This window comes from Cetorhinus maximus, chromosome 36 (genome assembly GCF_964194155.1).
Source record: "Cetorhinus maximus chromosome 36, sCetMax3.hap1.1, whole genome shotgun sequence".
Lineage (NCBI taxonomy): Eukaryota > Metazoa > Chordata > Chondrichthyes > Lamniformes > Cetorhinidae > Cetorhinus > Cetorhinus maximus.
In genome coordinates, this window is record NC_135914.1 from 7387915 (window position 1) to 7400496 (window position 12582).

Consider the following 12582-nt stretch of genomic DNA (forward strand, 5'->3'; position numbering starts at 1 on the left):
ATTGAGACACTTGATAGAGAGTTGGATAATTACCTGAAAAGAAAAATATTGTAGGGCTATAGGGAAAAAGGGAAGAGTGGGACCAAGTGAGTTACTCTTGCAGAGAGCCAGCACAAACATGACGGGCTGAACGGCCTCCTTCTGTGCTGTAACCATGTTATGATTCTATCTAATTCTGTAGAAGCAGGCCGCAAGTTGTCAGTCAACATCTGAGGAGACAAAACTTCTCCAGAAGTGAGACTGAAGATGGATTAGAAAATATTTGCATAGCTAGTGTCTCAAGAGAACAATATCCTCAGACCTCTAGCATGAACTGAGAAAACAGCGTATTCAGGAATGAGACTTCAAGAACTGTAGACAATAAATAAACCTCCTGAAATTATTTTGGCGCCAATACAGATAAACATGGTTTTAAACAAATCTTGGACATGGATCCAGGCCACAGGGTGAGCAAAACTGGATGGAGATTCTTTCCTTCATTCTCTCCCACCACTGGTGGTTACAGATCTGTCAGTGGTGTTGGGAGCAATTTGAAGTGATAAAATTAACGCATGCAAGATGCTTTAAGTCTGGTTGATGTGTTGCAGAAACAGTTTTCTACAATTGGCATAGTTGATGCAGACAATATATTTAACAGTATTTACTTCTAGTGGTGCAGGAGTGAGCCATGATTTAGATCCTGTGGTGAAGCATAGTTTCTTTCAGCTATAGTTAAATCACCTGGAAATCCATTCTGAAAAACCTTCACTGCACAATGGCTTTGAAAAGGAAATCATTTTCATGGCCAGTATACTGCAATGTATTTGTGTGTTTTTACTTGGAGCTATCAGTAATATTTGGTTCCCTGGGCCAGAAAAGAGGAAGATCAGCCTGGCTTCTGTCACCTTTTATACCTCCTGGTTTTTTGTAGATGTTGGATGAGCATTGAATAACATTTGTAGGAAGAGTAAATTAGAAGTTAAGTTCCCTCATGAAACAAAAATACTCATTTAAATTTTTAAGTTTTACTTTCATTGTTAATGGTGGTTGACATGGATCTTCAGAGCTGATTTAAAGTAGAATTCATGATCAGTATATTAGTGAGGCAGTGCTTTCACTGGATTTTAGTTAGATAAATGTCACTCCTACACATTTGTCAGCCAGACTTTTGGGCTTGATTTTCCCTGGTGTTTCAGTAAAGAGTAATAATAAAGTTAGGAGCATGGAACTTGAGTCCACTTTAATTTAAACATCCAACACTACAGTTGTAGAACAGAAACAAAATACTACGGGATGCTGAGATAAAATCAGAAAATGCTGGAACTAGTCAATAGGTCCTAGCTGTGTTAATGGTGCAGGTCTGTGATCTTTCAGAGCAGCAATTGTAGTCTTCAAACTTAAATTGTGTGTGAAGTGAGCGGTTGAAGATGAATTCAAGTATCACATAAGTGCATTGCACAGCTATTAAAATGTGATTTTTATGAAACATGTGATTTATTTACGGCAAATAAGCGATTGACAGAAATGGAAAAGAACATGTTGTTGCTTAAAGTCCTTGATAGAATTAGGTCAATATTTTAAATGCAGATTAAATTTTTGCCATACCTGACCTAAAATGCATTTACCAAGGGCACCAGTTTTTATCAACGAGTAAGTAGTTTTCTTCAGTTCAGTACCACGACCACTAATCCAGCTATGTATGGCCATTGGTTGAATGAGAATTCGGGTCATGCTGTAAGATAAATTACTAATTGTTTTTTATGTAGGACTTCTCTTGTTCTGGCAATGCCTTAGGGCATAAACCTACAGCTGCTGGTAGATCTTCGTAACTGTGCTCAGCAGGACATCTTTCCTCATTTTTGCCCAGCCTGACCAAGGGCTGACATCTTCTAATTCACCTCAAACTAGGATTGAACCTTGAATCTTGTCTGAATAGCTGCACTTACCTAGCATATCGTTGGGGGGGTTCTTTGAGGTGGAACTTGGAAAATTAGGGACTCTTTGATTTTACCGTTGATTTACCAGTAGAAGTATATAGTGAGTGAAAATATTACCCGTACAAAAGAATGGAATGCAATTTTCAGTGTGATGGTAGAGCTGGAATTTGGAGTTGAATAGTGCTAGAACCAGTCACAAAATACAGACCTATCAAGAAAACTGAGCAAGAAAGGATTGGTGACTGAAGAATAATCAATTTTTGCATCTACAGGCATTTTAGAAAGTTACTTGTCTTTTCTGCTCATGAAAGCTGATGAGTGAGTAACCCTCCCTTGGCTCTGACTGCCTGAGTAAATAAACTGGCCAGTGTACTATGAACAGTGTACACTGAACCATGCACACTATAATACAATGTTTTGTCTATATGTTGAGTTAACGGACGTCAACAGATGTTACGTTTGGCCTTTGTTTCCCTGCACTGTGAGAAAAACAAACTGATTCAGAATCTTGTCAAATTATCTCTCTTTCGCATGGGTTACACCTTTTGGCGCTATTATACTAATTGTCAAGTACACAAGGGGAAAAATGTCTTTTGTGTGTTTAATGCAACCTTGTTCCCAGTTTGCTGCAGGACAGATTTGAGTGACTAAATTGTGTCATCACTGAGTTGGCAATAGATTAGTTTAATTGGAGGAAAAACATTTGGAGCATGATGCAATTAATTGTAAAAACATCTTTACTGTTTCCCTTACTTAAGACTGGTGCTATCATTTTTCAAATTCTCAAGCAAAGGGGATGGTCTCTGCCCTGATCCAAAGCAAGTTCAGGGTTATTGGAGCAGAAAAAAACATGTTCTGGCAATGACATACACTTAACTACAACCAGTGCAGATTTTACATTTGAGCCAGCCATAGTCTTTTAGGATTCTTTATGTTCAGTTTATTTTATAAGCTTGTTTAACATATTGGTGGAAAAATTGCTCTTCAGCCAGCTGGCCTTCATGCGTGATGTGTACCATTTTGAATTTGTCACATTAAATTGACCCCTTCATTGCCACCAGCAATGACAAAGCTGTAACCACAAGTGCTTCACATAATTGCTGCACAGCTCAAAATGCTCTCTCTGGTCACAATCCCAGTTCGAAAGAATACCATTTAAATCTATTACTAGGGTGTTCTCAGTTCAAGTAGTGTGAAAATATAGCAATCTCACTCTGCTCATTCATTACAATCATGGCTGATCATCTACTTCAATGCCTTTTCCCCCTCACTATCCATATATCCCTCTCTGTCATTGGTATTTAGAAATCTGTCAATCTCGGCTTTAAACATACTCAGTGACTGAGCTTCCATAAGAGAATTCCAAAGGTTCACAACCCTCTGAGTAAAAAAAAAAAATTCTCCTCATCTCAGTCCTAAGTGGCTCCTCTCTTATTTTGAAATTGTCCCCTGATTCTAGACTCCCCACCCAGGGAACACATCTACCCTGTCTATCCCTTTAAGTATTTTGTAGGTTTTGATGAGATCACCTCTCTTTCTATGAAACTGTAGAGAATACAGGCCCAGTTTCTCCAGTCTCTCTTCATAGGACAGTCCTGCCATCCCAGCAACAAGTCTGATGAACCTTTGTTGCACTCTCTCTATGGCAATAATATCCTTCCTAAGGTAAGGGAACCAAGTGCACAGTACTCCAGATGCGGTCTAACCAAGCTTCTATACAATTGAAGCAAGACCTCACTACTCCTGTGCTCAAATCCTCTTGCGATAAAGACTAACATTCCATTAGCCTTCCTATTTGCCTGCTGCACTTGCATGTTAGCTTTCAGTGACTTATTGAGGAAAACATCCAGGTCCCTTTGTACATCTACACTTTATAATCCCTTACCATTTAAGAAATACTCTGCACATCTGTTCCTTCTACCAAAGTGGATAAGCTCACATTTTTCCACATTATATTTGATCTGCCATGTTCTTGCCCACTCACTAAGTCTGTATAAAATCCTCTTGAAGCTGCTTTGCATCTTCCTCACAGCACACATTCCCACCTAGCTTTGTGTCATCGTGAACTTGGAAATATTACATTTGGTTCCCAGCTGGGGCCCAAGTACTGATCCTCGCTGTACCCCACTAGTCACAGCCTGCCAACGCAAGAATGACCTGTTTATCCCTACCCTTTGCTTTCTGCCTGTTAGCCTATCGTTAATCCATGCCAGTATATTATCTCCAATCCCATGTGCTGTAATTTTGCTAACCAACCTCCTGTGGGGGACTTTATCAAAAGCCTTCTGAAAATCCAAGTATACTACGTCCGCTAACTCCCCTTTATTAATTCTGTTAGTAACATCCTCAAAAAAACTCCAACAGGTTTGTCAAACATGAGTTCCCATTCAGAAATCCATGATGACTATGCCTAATCAGATCATTGTTATCTAAGTGTCAATTTATCACATCCTTTATAACAGATTCCAGCATTTTTCCTACTACTGATGTAAAGCTAAGAGGTCTGTAGTTCTCAGTTTTCTCTCTCCCTCCCTTCTTAAATAGTGGGGTGACATTTTGTTATCTTCCTATCCGCAGGACCCATTCCAGAATCTGTAGAATTTTGGATGATGATCGCCATTGCCTCCACTACCTCCATAGATTAATACTACAGTTGTCTCTCCAGCATTCCCACAGCAGCCTCTAGTTCTGGAAGTTAACCAGATGAGTAAAGCAGTGCATTGCAGCCAGCGGCAGAGGCAAAGCAGTGAAGGAGTTAAAATCTCTAAGCAAATTAAGAGAAACTGATTACAGAACAGTAAAATTCTTTGTGGTTCTTGGAGGATGTTTCTGTGGTTTCTGTTCTGACTGGATAGTTAAGACCGTTTGGAGTGTAGCTGTTTCTTTTTTGGGAGTTGCAGCATTATCAGATAAAGCCACACTGAGGGGCACAGATAGCGAGGTCTGGTGGCAGCGCATGTGTAACGAGCCTCTGTGCGTCAACATTGTGGACTCTTAAGCAAAGTACAACACTGATCAGAGGCATGTTAGTGGGGGAACTTTACCCTGCAGTCAAGCCCACCCAACTTAGCCACAGTGTAAAGTTCCCTTTACACCAGTGACATCCAAGCTACGGCCCAGAACTGTATGCAGCCTACAATTCCCGACACACCTGCCCACTTAACCCGAACAACTCTGTTCCATTTCCACTTATGACTTGTTGTTTTGAATATTGTGGTCCTGGTGGTTTGGAAAAAGATGCTTTTCCTTAAAGGCTGATAAATCCTGAACCAGATCTGTGAATGCCTGCAGCTTGAATGGCATATACTACTGTGGGAACGTTGATTTAAACTTTGTATATGGTCTGTGATTCTTAATGTTATGCACTGAAATGGCATGGTAAGACATAAAACCCGATTATTGTAACTTTGCCATACTCCAGTGCAGTACTGAGAGACTGCTGCAATGTCAGAGGTCAAAGGCCTTTTGGTTGAGACATTAAACTGAGACCCTTCTGTGCCCTCAGGTGGACACAAAAGGTCCCATGGCACTATTTTGAAGAAGAATAAGAGGGAGTTCTTCCTTATGTTCTGCCCTATAATTATCTTTCAACCAATATTGTTAAAACTGACAATCTGGTCATTATCTTGTTGCTGTTTGTGGGACCTTATTGTGCACGTATTAGGTGTTGCATTTCCTACATTGCACCACATTGCACTTCAGAAAAGTATTTCATTGACTGCAAGACGCTTTGGGGTGCACTTAGGTTTTAAAAGGTTTCATCTAGATATAAGTCTCCTCTCAGTAGAGAGCCTCCTGTTGTAACTGTCCAAATTTTTCTATTTCACTCATTTGTTGTATCTTGGAATTGTTGTTTTTGGTTCTAAGTTAAAATTGCATGCCCACCAGGATCTGGGTTTAAGAGAACTCTTGCATCTAGTAGAGAGTGGAGACTAATCCAGCACTCTGAGCTGGATTTAACTCTGGTTACAGAGGTGAAAAGCCAGCACCTAAGCGTTGCACCTATTCTCAGCTCCATTTTCATTTTGACAGAAAATGCTAGAGAAACAGCTGGTCAGACTGCACTCTATGGAGAGAGGTGGGTTAATTCCTACCAGTTAACTATCTCTTGTCCTCCACTTAATCACAGACCATTCGTTTTGCTTTTTTACTCTCCACTCCCCATTTTTGTTCCTCCTTATAAGCTGTTCACCTGTAATGTTTTTACTTACGATTTAATTGAGCTGAAATGTTCACCGTACCCTCCTCTACACAGATGGTGCCGGGCCTGCTGTGTTCCATGTTTGTGCATGGATTTCTAGGGGGGAGGTCATGTTTAATTAACTTGGAGTTTTTTGAAGAGCTAACAGAGAGGGTGGATGAGGGTAATGCTGTTGATGTGGTGTACATGGACTTTCAAAAGGCATTTATTTGATACAGTGCCACACAACAGACTTGTGAGAAAAGCTATAGCACATGGAATGAAAGGCACAGTAGCATCGTTGATGCAAAATTGGCTGAGTAATAGGAAACAGAGGGTAGTGGTCAATGGATATTTTTCAGACTAGAGGAAGGTTTGTAGTGGAGTTCCCTAGGAGTTGGTATTGGGACCCTTGCTTTTACTGATATGTATTAATGATCTAGATCTTGGTGTGCAGGGGACAATTTCAAAGTTTGCGGATGATAAACTTGGAAGCATTGTAAACTGTGAGGAGGGCACTGTAGAACTTCAAAAGGACATAGACAAGTTGGTCAAGTGGACAGATAGGTGGCAGATGAAGTTCAACGCAGGGAAGTGTGAGGTGATGCATTTTGGTCAAAGGAACATGGAGAGACAATATAAAATAAGGGGTACAATTCTTAAGGAGGTGCAGGAGCAGAGGGACTTGGGCATATATGTGCATAGATCATTGATCTATGGAAGGACAGCTGGAGAGAGCAGTTAGTAAAGCATACAGTTTTATGGACTTTATTAATAGGGGCATAGAGGACAAGAGAAAGGAGGTTATGCAGAGCTTATATAGGGCACTAGTTAGACCTCAGCTGTAGCCACACTATAGGAAGGATGTGAATGCATTGGAGAGAGTGCAGAGGATGTTTGTGAGAATAGTTCCAGGGATGAGAAACTTCAGTTATGGGGATAGATTGGAGAAGTTGGGACTGTTCCCCTTGGAGAGGAGAAGGCTAAGAGGAGATTTGATAGAGTTGTTCAAAATCATGAGGGGGCTTGATAGAATAGATAGGGAGAAATTGTTCCTGCTCATAAAAAGCTTGAGAATGAGAGGGCGCAGATTTAAAGTGATTCGCAAAAGATGCAGATGTGATGTGAGAAAACACTTTTTCACACAGAGTAGTCCGCGTCTGGAATGCACTGCCTAGGAAGTGTGGTGGAGGCAGGTTCAGTCAAGGCATTCAAGAGGGCATTAGGTAAATATTTGAATAGAAACAATGTGCAAGGGTACAGGGAAAAGGAAGGAGAATGGCGTTAAGTCATAATGCTCATTTGGAGAGCTGGTGCAGACAAGGTGGGCCGAATGGCTGCCTCCTGCGCCGTAACAATTCTGTGACTGTGATTTCAGCTTTCAGGTGCCTGGCCTGCAGTAATTCACTTACCATTTCAATTTTACTGGCCTCAGTTTATCTTCACGCAGATGTAATCTAACTTTCCCTCAGCAACTTTGTCAAACTCACTGTAGATCATAATTCTCAAGTTTCAAAGACTCGCCTTTAGATGGGTATATTTTACAGAACTTTTAATCTTGTTTCTGGAATATGACCGTATATCAGTCTCTCTTTTCACATACCTTGTGGGATGCTCGGCTCTATAGCATCGTAGGACTGCATTGTATATAGATACCAATTCCAAGAAAATTTGCATCTGTGTCCCTGCATTTATTCTAATTAAGCAATTGGCTGTACTCCAGTTTTGTAAAAGCAGCTATTGTTACACCTCCAGAAAAACATTAATAGGTTTTCTTCCCCCATTCTAAAGGAAACTCCTGGTCAGAACTGTAGCCTGGTTAAACTGCTGGTTCTTTGTGCACATAAACTTATCCAGTTGCAATGGTATGCTCTTTTCCCATTCACAAACTGGACACTCTACTTCTGCGGATCTTAGTTAGGTTGAACCTGAGTATAATCTGCTGTTTATTCTAGCAACATAACTGCCAGTTGAAATTGAGGATGGGACGTTCCACCACTTGTGCTTCACTATTAGTGATGCTAAATAATTTCCAGCTAATTTGCCTGAAAGTATCATGTTCGGTGGTGAATCTAACACTGTTTTCAGCCCTCCCTTTTCACCTTGACCCTCAGCAGACATGGATCTCCGCACTCCTTTGGACTTCTATTTATGACTGCAGCTTGCTGTGCACTGGGATTATTGTTCTTCCTTCTCCTTTTTCATGCTGTCTCACAACAGAAGGCAAGGTAATGCCTGCTTAAGGAGGCTGGGCATCCATGCAAGTGAAAAGACGCAATTAAGATAATAGACTAATAAAATTACTCTCCTATAGTTCTATTTCCTCCTTGGAGATGCTCAGTGACTACCCACAGTGACAGTTTAAATCATGGTATAGGAAATTGCAAGTGCAGGCCCGTGGCCCAGCTCTGCAGTGAAGCGTTACATCATTTCTGAGTGAACCTTGATCCAAGATGTTGGTTATTTGGCCCTTGCCAAAAAATTAGCGAGCAATGTTGCTTTAGTTTTTCTAAATTCTGTCAAACGGTGCTAAATGGAAGCTGAGCTGTTTGGATGTTTATGATTTAGTCATTACACTAGATGATTAATTTACTTAGCTGTCGGGCAAGTTGCTTAAGTGGTTCTACCAGTGTTTAACTAGTGCTAGTCTATATCCTATAGTTAAGCACACTGTAACAGCTTGATTAATTATTTTCTTAATTTTCCTCCTTTCCCTTGGACTCAGTGCAGTACTTGGCTTTCAAGTACCATTTCCACAAGCGGCTTTGCTGAATTTAAGGAAGTTTTCACCTTGTGAAATCCTGGGTACAAATCTGCAATCTGAGCATTTAGACATGATGCATTGCAGGATACTACAATACTCACAGCAGGCAGCTGCTTCATACTTGCTTCTGTAATCAGGGTGTAGAACAGAACAATGTGATTTTTAATTTTAGAGGCTGTGCATTTACAATTGAAAGTATGTAAAAATGGTTCGAACACAGCAGTTTCAATAATCTATTCTGAATTTCTGATTAGCAAGTAATGTATTGTGATAAACGGTTCACGTTTTATAACTTGAATTATTAATCTGCATTGTACAGCTGTATCTAGACTTAAACACAATTTAATTGCATATATACCCAGGTACAGGATTAGAAATTTAGGTCACCTTTTGTAATGTGGGTGGGGGGAATGGTGGTGCGGTGGTGTGAAAGTAGGGGGAAATGTTAGAACCATAGAACCATAGAACACTACAGCACAGAAAACAGGCCATTCGGCCCTTCTAGTCTGTGCTGAAATATTATTCCGCTAATCCCATTGACCTGCACCTAGTCCATAACCCTCCAGACCTCTCCCATCCATGTATCTATCCAATTTATTCTTAAAACTTATACCACGTCAGATGGTAGCTCGTTCCACACTCTCACCACTCTCTGAGTGAAGAAGTTCCCCCTAAGGCTTCCCCTAAACCTTTCCCCTTTCACCCTAAAGCCATGTCCTCTCGTGTTTATCTCTCCTAATCTAAGTGGAAAGAACCTACTCGCATTTACTCTGTCTATACCCCTCATAATTTTGTAAACATGTTGTAGATGAATCATGTTGGTTGGCTATCTGTGATTCAATCTGGGAAACTTTACACCTACAACTGGTTTGGTTCCACTTTCTAGGATTCTGCAACAGCACTTTACACTGTATTTTTTAACTTCCAGTACCTTGCTCCCTTCTGCTTCTGTAGAAAAGTCATTGCACATTAATATCAACTTTCCCACTCATCCTGCAATTACTGTTTGACCATAGGTTTTTGAGTTTGTAGTTTACATAATTACATTATTATATTCTAAATTCTCCCTCCTCCCCTGTATCCTTCCATTTTAGCCTTTTTTTTTGTGTAAAACTGTTTTTCACCTGTTTCATCTCTCTCTTTTTCTTCCTTCACGTCTCTAACTCTCCCCACCACCCCCCAGGCAAGCAGCTGCTTATTGTATACTGACCAGCAGCTTAAAGGGAAATAAAATATTTTAGAACGGGATTAGGGAACAAAAGGCTTACAACTTTATATACTTATCTGACAATTTAACTAACAGTAAAGGGATGGTTATAACTAATTGCTCTTGGGTTGAATGACAGTGGTTGCTATTCTACTGCGGTTTGCAACAGGTGACTGGTATTTAAAATTCCAGTTGCTGGCCGATCAGCCCAGATCACATTGTAATCTAATGGTTTCTTCCTTATTCCAAATCTAGCAGCTTCAGTATTCGAAGCTACTATCAAATTAGGTGGCTGTCAGACATCCTGATGAGTGAATATTGTGGTAGGGCTTAGATTTTGGTTGTTTTACATTTGACAGAGTCTTCAAGTTTGTTTTTTTAAATCTAAAAGAGCAGCCTGTTTTAAGTGGGTTTTGCAATACATTTTGATGTATTGAGTTTTCCCACAGTTTTCCATTTCTTCATCTGGGGTCGATGGTGCTTTACAACTGCTGAATGTAAGAGCCTTTTGCAGCAATAGCTTTTGGTGCATACACTTTTAAAATCTGCGGTGATCTGGGCAAGGCAATCATATCCACAGTCCGAGGGGATTTGGGACAGGTGACAAAACATTAAAGTAGCTGCTACAAGTTATGATTGGAAATGCACTGGAAGAGTGGTGGAAGCAGATTCAACAGTAACTTTCAAAAGGAAATTGGCTGATTACTCGAAGGGAAGACATCGTTGGAGCTCTGAGGAAAGAGCAGACCTCATTGGATAACTTCAGAACTACGTGCATAGGCACAAAGGGTTGATGAGCCTCCTTCTGTATTGCATGATCTTATAGAATGTGTCGTGGGATTTTAATGCTTTAAAAGCCTGTCCTTGTGGAATCCACAATCCTATTGACCCATAGGAAGAGTGAGCCCAAAGCAAATAGAAGTCTAAAATGGCAAGCACTTGTAAATTAAGTACTAAATAGCTAGCTAAGGAAAGGAGGACATTTGTAAAGAATGCAATAAGTTCAACTCAATTCCTGTGCAAAGACTTCGGCTGTGACTGTCACCTGTGGATTTACCTTATAAGCTGTCGCTATGCCAATGAGAGGGACAAACCAGAATCTTTCTGATGGATAAGTGCAGTCTTCATCTTAACAATTATTATTGTTAGGTGCCATATGAGTAAGGCATGAAAATGTGTTTGTGTAACTAAATACCAGAGCTTTCTGTGGCTCTACTGTAAACCTTGGCCTTAAAAACACATCAGAAGAACCAAGCTTGTTATACACCTAAACATAATTTTGTGTGTAATTGAAGATTGAAATTGTTAACCACCAGTCTACCTGTGCCACAGGCTATTCGTGTTTCGCGCCTGTGCTGGCATTGTCTGGTGTAAAGTATTTTGGTAAATTAGAAAATTGCTCTTCTCAACTTAATGTACTTTCACAAGTTAATAAAGCTTTCTGTTCTCTCTTTAATTAGCTTCAATCGCTCATCGACTGAACCTTTTCTATGTTGCCAATGATGTTATTCAGAACTGCAAAAGGAAGAACGCAATTATTTTTCGAGACGCTTTTTCAGAGGTTCTGATTGAAGCAGGCACATTGGTGAGGTAAATGTTGCTTTTTTTTTTTTAAAAAGGGTGTTTTTAGATCTGTGGGGGAAAATTTGAACTTTCTTGAGCTTGTTTGACCCAGAGCTTGCTGCCTACGAGGGTGGTAGAAGCAGAATCAGTCAATGATTTTGAAAGGAAATTGGATGGGCACTTGGAAGGAAATAAACTTGCAGGGTTACGTGGATCGAGCAGGGGAGTGGGATTGACTGGCTTGCTCCACATAGAGCCAGCATAGACTCGATGAGCTAAGTGGCCCCCTTCAGTGCAGTAAATGACTCTGTGCCTAATTTTGCTTGATTGAGTATGTTGCCTGTATGAAACACCCTTCCTCCTTGCTATGTGAAAGGTGTCTGTAGCCTGCAAATAACTTTCTTGTAGGGTTCTTCCAGTTTTCCCCCTTCTCGTAAAGGTGCTGAGTGTTGCTGGGGTATAATTTTGGAGGGGGCTGACCACCCTCCACTACTTCACCCAAGTCACCTTTGTTCATGTGAGTGAGTCTAAGCAGATTGTGTTGGCAAGCTGTTTAACTGTAGGGGACATCATAGACAAACTTGCATCTGTTCAGACATGACTTATACATGTGCTCTTTTCCAGCATGGGTAACTGGATGGGGATTGGTAGCAGGAACCTTGAATGTTTTTTCTCCCTTCTGCATGAGAGGCTGTCCCAGCCACTGGATTCAGATTCTGTTCCGTCTCCCCAGCACGCTGTGGCTGCAATATTTATTATCTACAGCATGTCCTGCAACAGCAAGCCAAAGTCACTTCAGTGGCATTTCCTTGCACCTCAGCAAATGTAGCAGTATTGTGGGAACACCATTACCTCCAAGTTCCTGTCCAAGTCTCACACCAGCCTAACTTGGACAAAGGTTGCTATTCCTTCGTTGTAACGGAGTCGTTCCCTGCTGGGAACCATCACCACA

General features: G+C 40.7%; 1 protein-coding gene across 4 annotated transcripts in view; it reads left to right on the forward strand.

Moving 5' to 3' along the window:
• The window catches only part of LOC144672302 (regulation of nuclear pre-mRNA domain-containing protein 2-like), a 67649-nt gene that overhangs the window by 21275 nt on the left and 33792 nt on the right, over positions 1–12582 (forward strand). For all 4 annotated transcript variants that reach the window (XM_078534159.1, XM_078534163.1, XM_078534161.1 and 1 more), the window contains exon 2: positions 11528–11657. In XM_078534159.1, the coding sequence (XP_078390285.1) occupies positions 11528–11657 (130 nt within the window). The remainder of the gene's footprint in view (positions 1–11527; positions 11658–12582) is intronic.